We start from the raw sequence: 11,327 nt of genomic DNA, 5'->3' as shown, positions 1-11,327 counted from the left end.
CCGGTTTTTTCTGTTAAGACCAAAACTATTTTGCAGCACGTTTTTTTAAATTTATTATTAATAAAATAAATTTGTAGCCTATTCACTATTACAATTAAATTCAAGCAAAAAATTTCCATAAACAATTTTAAATAAATCGTATTTGAAAAAATTTAAATACTTAAAACAAACACATCGTAGTTGTACAAAATACAATTACTATATTTTTAATTTCTATTTTTAAATACACATTATGTCATCCAAAAAAAAGAAACTAATTAAAAGGGAATTGAAAAATTGTTTGAGGCAAATAAGTGATGTAAATACCAATTAATACATTTGACATTTTTTGCGATAGACTAGAAACAATAAAATCACTATTCAAATTATTACAGTAATTTAGAAATTAAAAAAAACAATGCGGGAGACATCGCGACTCGAAATAAAACACGATTTTAAAATAATCATGTTTTGATATCGTTACTGTTTAACGAAAGATCTTAGTACCAATGTTGTTTGTTTGTATTCTTGTTTATCGTTAGTGTTACTAAAAACATTAGGGACACTCATAGTCCACTAAACACCGTCATTATTATCGTTTCGAATATCTTAATTACGTTTTAAGTGTATTAATTATCAATTTAATTAATTTATTATTTCAACTATACTTTCAAACAGGTAAATATAATTTTTACAAGAAATTTTATATTTATTTAAATTTAATTATTAGGTCTATAACTAATTACATAAACATAAAACGGCAGAAAATTAAAAAACATATTATGTTTTGCTAATTATGTGCAGAATTTTTATAATCTTCTTTATTTTTGTTTTATAAAAATTTTATGCAGTTTATTTTTTTAATAAATCCAATTAATATTTTTAAGAAAATTGGAAAATTTGTGTACTTTTGTAACATTACATGATATGTTTTTTCATGGCCGAAAGAATGTTTTCGTCATCGTAACCATGTGACGTATAGATAATACATTTGACTATAATATTATTATGTTTAGGATTAATTTTGGCATCATTTCAATTATTAAGTTTGCTCTTTCTGCCTTTGAAAATTTAATATCTTAAAGTAATAATTTAGTCAGTATAACAAAGATACCATTGTACTCGGCATAAAATAATATGTAATTTTTTGAAAAGGATAGTTAAAAATATACAATTAACTTCTAATTTACAGCTAGCAATCATCGTCAGTAGCTAGTTTAATGGTATCTATAACACATAGCTAAAAGAAATTTACCAAAAAGTGCATAAATATAATACAGAACACAACACAGATATGGCAAATAAACTGAGAAAAAACATATAGTACATATATTTTTATAAATTAACACAAATATCGAAAAAGTAAATTTTTATAGCGTACACAGTGCGTAAAAAGTGAGTTTGAGTTCGTAAGTGAGCAGTATAGGTCTATAGGGTCTTGGGTCTGTAGTGTCCATCTTGTAAACGGCTATATATAGAACAAAGTTTAAATATAAAAAAATAAACAACTTTTGTTTGAAATATTTTTTCGTAAAGATCACGCTTTACTCGTGAGAGCACAAATTAAGATAGTTTTCTCCAAAACTATAAAAGATAGGCAGTTGTAAGTAGCTTTAACTAGTGGTCTTGTGAAACATTATCTAAAAACGCAAAAAAATCTAGAAAATACTTCCGAAAACTTCGAAATGTTTGAAAACCAAATCAATGGCGGCCGAATAGCCGCCATAATTGTGCTAGTTTTTTTAACTCTTCTAATTTATAAAAAATAATGCAAGCACTTACATTCAACACTTTATACAGGGTATTTCAACAATTAACTCAATCAATTGCCTGCTTTCACTCGTTCGATATGAAATGTGATTGGTCTATTCAATTTTCTGATTTAAAAAATTTTGTAGTCATATTTAGGTGTTACACAAATAACAAACCCTCAGCTCAATAAGAACAAACTTAATAACTTACATTTCAACAAGTAAATTTTATTTTTTATTTTGCTGTTTTCTTTGTAAACGAACACTCCAAAGACGCTTGTATAATTATTATAATTAATAATTATTCATTTTCGTTACAAATTAGTAAAGAATAATTAATATGCACAATTTACATTACAAAAAATTCATTTGAAACTAAACTAAACATATAAGTAATAGAAATTATGTAAGAAACATGCAAAAAATTCGGTTTTATTTTGCATAATTTAACTTTTGTATATAAAATATTAATATATGTTATGGATAATGTTTTAATATGTAGGCATTATGAATAATGATCGGACAGTATGAAAAATGACAAATGAAATGAGCAAATGAAATTCATCTCTTAATAAAGTGTCTGATCATTATGAACATATGAACATATACTTGGCTTTTGTTGCACAATTGATATTTTCTGATTACTTATAATAATCAATAATTGAAAATTTTGTTGTAAACAAAGTTGTAGAAATTAAACTTTACTTCAATTTAACAAATGTAAATTAATTATATATATACCCGGCAAAAGCCATCATTGAGCATGGGAAATTTTTGCAGAATGAAAAGTGTAAGTTGCCGGTGGGAACCCGGTAAAATATTGTTTAAACCAATTTTTTTTAACAAATACAAAATCGCTTCTTACAATATCCCGCAAAAATTTTTGGCCTAATTGCATTATAAGTGCTTCATTGTTAATTGTTGAAAGAGCACGCGAAAAAACACCTAAAAATATTTTCGATTTTTTCTTCTATGCATACTAGCAAGATGGGATTTTCACCAATCGTTTTTTCGATTTTCCGTTGACTTGCAACTTTCTATTATTTTGAATTTTTTTCAAGTCGATTGGTTAAAATCCCATCTTTCAATGAATGTATTGAACAGAAAATCGTTATTTTGGGTGGATTTTCGCGCCCTCTCTTAAGAATTAACAATCAAGCACTTAAAACGCAATTAAGTCAAAAGTTTGTGCGAGATGTTTTTGAGTGAGCTTTACATTACAAATAAATATTAAAAATTATTAAAAATCTGATTTTTTTCATACACTTTTTAAGGGATGAAAATTGTAAAAATCGCGTTTTTTCAAATTTTACGAATTTTTTTATTCATAAACTGAAGGGCTTAGAGAAAAATTCTAAGAACATATTTTGTTAATTTATAAAAGCTGATACAATTTAATAATATTATCATTTTGTCTGTTTATTTTGGATATTTTTCAAATTTCCTGACCATTATGAATAATGCCTTATTTAATCGCTTTGTCCATAACATGTACAATAAATTTATTTTGTAAAATTTAAAAGAGAAACCTATTTATAAAACTGCCCCCGCATTTTTGTAACGCATATAATTTTAAAAAAGATGTCACACCACATCACTAGAATATAAAACATTTTTTTTTTTAAATATATAATTTTATTTAGGTCATTATTTTAATATTTTCCAAATGGAACATGGAGATTTGGTACGCTCTTCAAAAGGACGATCACTTAGACCCATACGAAATCGACGATATAATAGGTTTGATTAATATTAACCCAAATACAGGAAGCTTACATTAATTTCTTTTTTTTTGTGGAACTAATAAATTGTTTTTTCAGTGTTTTTCAAATAAAATCTGCATGCAAGGTTTAAAAGAGTTTATTTATCTAATAAGCCAGAGCTCTGGCAATGAACGAGTTTGTGACGTTTTTGTGGCTACACTAATTAAGTGATCTGCGATTATATAAAATTTACAAATATAGGTACAAGATTTATCATAACACATCTTTAGATACAAAAAAGTATTTAAGGATGATGATATTTTAACCTCTATTCCCGTTTTTGCAAAAAAACGATAAATGGAAGTTGGTATTTTCAAAGAAAAAAAATTTTAACCCTCCAAAAATTTATGGGTTTAACATTTCAGAGTAATTCGAAAACGTAAAAAATGAAATTTCAAAAGAAGATGCAAAAAGGGGATAGAAGTCTGTCTAAAGTGTTTTTTTATTAATGTTATAAAAAATTACCGAAACAGCATTATTTTATTTGTTTTCGATTAATTTTTTAATAAAGTTATTAATATTTCAAATTCTTAAACCCCTCAAAAAAACTTAAGAAATATTTTTAATAATTCGATTTGAATAATTAGGATTCTAATTATTATAAAGAACAGCTATTTTAGCTTTTAAGCGGACTAAGAAATCACATGCTTTCCCTAACTTTTACCATGCTTTGAGAAACTTGTGAGAATATACTATAAAATTATTGAAATCTAATTATATTCAAAATTTTCTAATAATTCTTAAAAATTTCAAGATATAAAGATTAAAAAAATTTTAACAACCAATCTCGGTTTGTCCCCAGAAACTTTTTTTTATGAACACAGAAATCCTTTTGGAATATATATTTTGAAATAAACCTGCTTGAAAAGAAATTCCAAAACAAATTTTTCTGGCGAAAAACCATGCAAAATGTGTTAAGATTAAAAGTTAAATAAACTATCCTGAAAAATCCATAATATTTCTACATAGAATATTTATAAAACTACAAACATGGTAACTTTGAAATCATGCTCGAGCTATTTATTATGGCTGTCAATCAATGCTTCTGGGAAAAGGCCTGTAGGCTCCTTAGATTCTGGGATACTCAAAATTAAATGTTAAAATCTCAACACGAATTTATTTCCAAAAAGGAAACAAAAAATGGACAGTAATAAAAATTCAAACACATAAAACCCTCAATAAAATTAAAAATTCTTTTTTAAACTGAAATTCCAAATTATTTTTCAGACGAATTTTTGATGATGATCGACGTCCTGCAAAAAGATTATTCACGCCAGAAATTAAAAAGTACTTAAAAGATTGGTTAATAAGACGACGTGAGAATCCATACCCATCACGAGAAGAAAAAAAGAATTTAGCAATTGAAACAGGCTTAACGTACATTCAAGTATGCAACTGGTTTGCAAATTGGAGGCGAAAATTAAAAAACGCTGGTCGAGAGCCACAAAGAAAAACATGGTCACATTTAATAAAAACATACAATAGTCAAGCGAAAGGGAATGTTGAACATTTTAGTATATGCTCAGACGACTCAATTTGGGAAGAATTCGAAACTGAAACACAATCACAGGAAAATCTAACACCAACAACATTAGACCATTGTTATACAGCTATTACTCAAAAAATGGATGCTCAACAAGAAGAACCAGTGTCGTTCACAAGCTCAAATAAGTATAAGAGTCACATAATGGAAAAATATTTAAGAGATATTGATAAGTTATCAATTAATGATGATACATCCAAGGACAAAGACGATTCACCGCTTTTATTAACGAAATGGTTAGAAAGTACAGCAAACTTTCAACCATGCCAAAAAAATTATATCGATTGGTGTGGTAATCGAAATAATAACAATAATAATAATAATACCATTAGGAAAAAAACGAATTTTTTGAAAAATGATATAAATTCAATAGCGGGTAAACATTTACGTGAAGAGCTAGACGCAGCTGAAGCATTAACTTGTTTAGCTAATGCGAATATATTGTGAAATACATTGCGTTCCAAGTAATATTAATAGAAAAATTCTTTTAGCTGTGATTTATAAGCCTTGAAAAGTACATTAATTTCTATAGAATTAAGAGTTATTTATTAATAAAAAAATAATAATTTGTTTTGAATTTTTTTTTTTTTTTACCCTAAATTTTAGGAGTATGAAAAAAATCTCTAATTTTCTATGACAAAAAATCTGTTCGTTAAGAATTTAGCATTGAAGCAAAATAGAATACGAATTTATTTTAACTTTTGAATTCCGTCTCCCAACATTAACTGGCTTCATTCGTAATGGACTTATACATAGAAAAATATTGACAATAACAGACGATTTGAGTTTTGCTTAGTTTTTCTTTAGCGACTTTTGTAATACTTTACTGTTTGAAGGTCGAAATCGCTTGACAAACCAAAAATCACGTTTGCCCGATCTCAAGAAATGTTTTTGATTTAATCCACCACTCTACCGCTTTTTAAAGACTTTGTGAACTGCGAGTTAAGGGTGCCAATTTGAACTCCCCTTCTTTTTTTTATGCCTTAATAATATAATTTTTAGGGCTTTGAACATCTGTAGAGCTGCTTCAAATTAAGCTAGAGGATCGAAAGTCGGTATATAGGTAGAGTTAGTGTCAAGAATGTACCTTTAAGGGGTGCAAACTTCCCATGTTTTTATGTCGAAATATTACCTTTTTTAATGTTTTGAACATTTTTAGAGCCTCTCCAAATTGAGCACTCTCCAAGCGTCTGTCTGAGAAACACTATTCATTAGGTGTTTGAACTGCTTATCTTACTCGCTGTATGGTTTCGGTGTTACCAGAGGCTTATATTTTTCGTAACTTTTGATCAATCCATGTCAGATACGTGTAAAAAAATAATCTTCTTGTATTCATGTAACCTTTGAGTTCGTGAAGAAAAATTCATAAAATGCACTTATTCATTTGGACCATTGTGTTTTAATTATATAATATTTCAATTTCTTGTATATAAAATATGGCCATTTCGAATTCATAATAGTGAAAACAATATAATTATTTGAGTCTGTTTTGCGAATTGTTGGACCAATCTTGTTATAAAGATTGAAATACTTTTCAGAATACACCTTTTAATATCAAGAACAATTTAATAACTTCCTTAATTTTTCGGAAAAGTCAATACTATTAATTTTTTTATATTTATCAAAAGAAACAAAAAAAATGGTACACTGATTCCGTTCAATTCTAGATATTGATTCTAGAGTATTATTTAGAGTTAGCTAACCCACAATTTTCACCTTTTCCGGACACGTTCATTTATTATCCTAAATTTTATTAAGGAAATATATGTTCTGTCAATATTGGTTAGGGTTCCCTTAAGTTAAAAGAATTTCAGCTCAAACACTGAGCTGACATAGTTAAGGTGTGTGTAATCTTAGGCTTTTTTTTTAAACGTAGATTCTGATTTTGCTAACATTTCAAAATTCAACGTTCTTTATTGAAATTATAATACACAATACTAGCGGACCTGACAGACGTTTTCCTGTGGAAACGTAACTCCAATTCATTAATATTATGCTTAGTCTGCCTGCTAAACCCATCCCGCTAAACTCAAATTTTTCTCCTATCTATTGGACAGCCACGGACTTTTCGGCATTTGGCCAGGCCTTATGCTTGGCTGGAGCCTTCGACAGTGGAGCTCACTGCGCTCGCATATAGCTCTAATAAATACCTATTCACAATACCTGAATAATAATAAATAATACTTCAATACTATTAAAAATACATAATACATAGTAAGTCGTAATAGTAATGAAATATATTATTTATATGCGCTCCCACCATTTAATGAAATTCAATTTTTTTTGTTGCGGAACCCTCAAAAACAGTTGCAGTAGACCCAATTGTGAATCTAAACCATCATCGGATCCACTTGAACACACACACAAAACTTCATCAAAATCGGTCCAGCCGTCTAGGAGGAGTTCAGTGACATACACACGCACACAAGAAATATATATATAAAGATAAAAGACACTTATATATGTAAAATGGCTTATTTTTTATCGTCAACGTTCTTTATTTAAACTAAAATACACAATATGGCAGATATTTATTATTGTAAAATGCATTATTTTTTATCTTCTGCATCTTTGAGTTGATTTATTCGATTATCTAAATGCTGAACTAATATGCTTTGGTGTTGATTCAATTGGCTAGTAATATTTGATCCTGCACTTAATAATAACTGTGCAAATTGTGCTCTAGCTGTTTGTAAATCGGGTAATTTACTATAATTAGTAAAATCTTCCTTATTCAATAATCGGCCTTCAATAATTCCACCTAACAAAATAAATTGTGGAGTTCTTCGTACAAGTTTCAAGAGCTTTGACACTTGTGTTTCAGCACTAAATACAATTAAACTTTGTGATTGAAATAACGGCATTAATGCTTCATAACCAGTATTTTCAAATGCCATTCTTAAAATGGATCGACCATATCGTTTAATATACATATTCGATAGTTGTAAAGGAACTTGTATTTTAAACATATCATCACTGGACATTGGATTCAAATGGAATATCGCAACCATTTTCGAATGATCAAACCAATTTCGACATTCATTCGCAATGATTCGTTGGTATGGATTTTCTAGTGCAAGATCATGATGTATCTTTAATTTTTCTTTTTTGCATCGTTCTACAGGATCTATTTTCTTTGCAGGTATTATATATTTAGTAAAATCTAATTCTAATTGTCTTTGAAAATGAGGTGATCTGGGTCTTTGTATATTTATTTTTCCTCGATATCTTTGAATTTGTATTGTGGGTGTCACAATTCGTAAAAGATCTATAAAATAATTTAATTATTATAATACTTATTATCTTAATAGAATAAAATTACCTACTGTTTATTTTAATAAATTCCATTTTTTAAAAGTTTGTATAATTTAATATCTGAATTATTTTACAAAATTTATTTCATTGTAAAATACAGGTTATGTACAAAAAAACAAAGAGAAAATATGTTAATGCTTTCATTCTAGTTCATACACAGGCGCTAAAGGCACATTCATATGTAATAATCGTAGTATATTATCAAGAAAGTCAAGAACACATGTTTCTTTTAAGTGATGATGTTTCATAACGTCAGTCTATATTATGTAAATAATGTGCAAGATATTCGTTTTCGTACTAACCGGGACTTATTTTTTTTCCTACTTATACAAACTACAGCAATAGTATAAAATAAATTACCTCTACAAGAAAGTATTGAATGACATCATGATGTGGAACTCATGAGAAATTAGGCATGTAAAGGAAAACATAGATTTTGAATAGAAAAGAAATGAAAATATGCAGCTGCGATTTTTTATCGGTAAGTTAATTTCTAAACTTTTATTCGATTCAAGTAAGGGATAACCATAATAGACTTCGACATTGATTCTGAGGTTAATGAGATCAAATATAAAGACATACACATATCTCCTAACTTTGACAAAAAGCACTGTTTGATAAAGGTAAAATTTATCTGATTTTCTTTAGTTGAATAGTTTTTTGGCAACTGTCCGAAAGAAAGCAATCGATGAAAAGGTCTTTAAATAGGTATCTGTAAATGACATGCTTTGCGTAAGGTGGTAGCATCATAAACGATACCTCTACCACGCAATTTTTTACTACCTTCAGTTTACCGAAAAAAATTATAATATTGAATTGAGATATAATAAATAATTTTTCTGAAAATATCGACAAAAAATTAAAAATATATTTATTTTCATTGAATCATCAGACTATTGGTCTTAATTTGCCATAACGCCGCTATGTTCTATTACTCTGTTAGAGAAACAGCATCATTATTTTTGTATCAGGGTAGTCAAATTATTGTTCTTTTTCCTACAATAAATTTATTGAGAAGCCACTAATGTTGTTAATATGGAGACGTTTTTTTTAATCTTCGTTAATGAGCTTCGGTCTCTCCTTATGAGGCCCTTCCTTGATTATATTCATAAAATTGCTATCTTTCAACATTATTAAATTATTGTATTTTTCTCAAAATTATGCAATACAATAATTAATGTATGTCTGCCAACCCTGAATATGACTGACAGTAAAGTATACATAGATAAAATATAGAAAGTATGCGACTTCGCATAGTAATGAGTAAATTTAGTAATGCTAGATTGGCCCGCGCCCGGGCTGAGAATGGAATTCGGATTCATGTTCGGGTTGGAGTTTAGATTGGCCATATGAATGTCTACTTTTACCTTTACGTCAGATTTGTTAATAGTACACACAATAAAATTGATACACATCTATTGCCATATTCTTCTCAAAATATATTGTTGAGTTCGCAGTATAGACGACAATGATACAGTGGCGGATTTAGAGATTTGCCGCCCGTAGGCTATTCAATTTTTGCCGCCTCTAAATTTTGATATCTTAGTTCACAATCATATCAATTATCTATCAATAAAATTGCAACTTTATGATTTGTGCTCCATTATCCTCATTACATCAACTTTTCCCGTATGGTTAGTATCATCGAGAACTATGGTACCGTGTTAGATCCTTGATTATTTTTACAGCAAAGAATTATCAAAAAACAATATTTTATGCAAAAAATATCTCAAACATGTACCAATTTTAAAGTAAGTTAAGGTATGTGTTAAAACTATACAATACTTATGTAATAGGAATAAAGCTTACACAAAAAATCTAGATTGGGCGAACGTTGATAAATATTTATAATTACACTTACAGTTACAAAACAACACAATAAATATATCCTTTCTTAATTATTTGTTAGTATTATAATTCAAGTCAAATTATAAAAGCATTACAATACTATTTTGCGACACTTTGAATTCGCAAAATCATTTATTATATCGTCGTACGAAATCTTGTTTATTAGCTCTGACTCTATGCACAAGAGAGCTAAAGCGTTTAGCTTTTCTTGACTTAAAGTCGATCGGAGGTAGTTCTTTACTCTCTTCAAGCAAGAGAAGCTTCTTTCACCTGAACAATTTGTCGCTGGTGTACAAAGAGCCATACGTAGTACTATATCCAAGTTTGGATAAATGCTTCCTAGATTCTGATCTCGCAGGAATAAATACAGACTTTTTAATGATCCAGAAATTGGTTTTATTGAAATTCTTTCAGATGAAAGGTAGCTTTGAAAGTGTACGCATTCCTGAACTAAGTCTGTTTCTAAATCATTAGGATACATTTTTTCTAAAAAACTGGCTTTTTCCGTCAGAACTGATGGTAACAACTCACTTATTTTGGTAAGAAATGAAAATTTCTCGTTAAATCCGTGATAAGCCTCTTGTCGTTTTGCTAACTCGGATATGAGTCTGTCTATGACAACGAGAAATGTGTTAACCCTGAAGTAATCACTCGCAGCTATTCCAATATGTTCATCGGGTGTTTCATCGAATCTTTGTTTTCTTTTTGGTTGTCTTTTTTTCTTCTCTCTTGTATATTCTTTTGATACGCTTAACTCGATCGCCTTTTCTTCGAAGTACTTGAAATTCTCTCGTTCAGCTATGAAAAACTTACGGAGTGATTCGTAAAGATCAGCAACGGTGATTAAATCTATGTTTGAAGTCTGAATTTGAACATTTACTTTGTTTATTCTCTCCAAAAAAACATCCCATACAACAACCATTACCGCCGTTTCCAGTTTTTCTAAATTCAAAAGTATTCCCGCCACTTCCTGTCGTGTTACAGGCTTTTCGGTACAATCATCGTTGATTGATTGCAATGTTTTAAGAACTTCCGGCCAAGATTGTGTAAGGAGATCTCATAATTATTAGGTACACGGAGAAAAAATTATAGTAATTATCAGTGAAGAAAATATGTAAAAATAACTAA

At 28.7% G+C, this 11,327-nt stretch overlaps 2 protein-coding genes across 2 annotated transcripts; one reads left to right on the top strand and one right to left on the bottom strand.

Annotated features, from left to right (window-relative positions):
* Positions 1-326: 326 nt before the first annotated feature.
* On the top strand, positions 327-5,548 carry LOC123305388 (homeobox protein Mohawk). Its single transcript, XM_044887090.1, has 3 exons — positions 327-657; positions 3,374-3,470; positions 4,721-5,548. Exons 2-3 carry the CDS (start codon positions 3,397-3,399, stop codon positions 5,481-5,483), a joined length of 837 nt encoding a protein of 278 aa, XP_044743025.1. The 5' UTR covers positions 327-657; positions 3,374-3,396; the 3' UTR covers positions 5,484-5,548.
* A 1,947-nt stretch (positions 5,549-7,495) lies between these two features.
* LOC123305569 (39S ribosomal protein L10, mitochondrial) lies at positions 7,496-8,420 on the bottom strand. Its single transcript, XM_044887335.1, has 2 exons — positions 8,363-8,420; positions 7,496-8,304 (listed from the first exon to the last, which is right to left on the bottom strand). Exons 1-2 carry the CDS (start codon positions 8,382-8,384, stop codon positions 7,586-7,588), a joined length of 741 nt encoding a protein of 246 aa, XP_044743270.1. The 5' UTR covers positions 8,385-8,420; the 3' UTR covers positions 7,496-7,585.
* Positions 8,421-11,327: the final 2,907 nt, after the last annotated feature.

This window comes from Chrysoperla carnea, chromosome 1 (genome assembly GCF_905475395.1).
Source record: "Chrysoperla carnea chromosome 1, inChrCarn1.1, whole genome shotgun sequence".
In the NCBI taxonomy this organism is placed as follows: Eukaryota; Metazoa; Arthropoda; class Insecta; order Neuroptera; family Chrysopidae; genus Chrysoperla; species Chrysoperla carnea.
This window is presented reverse-complemented; position numbering and strand designations above follow the sequence as displayed.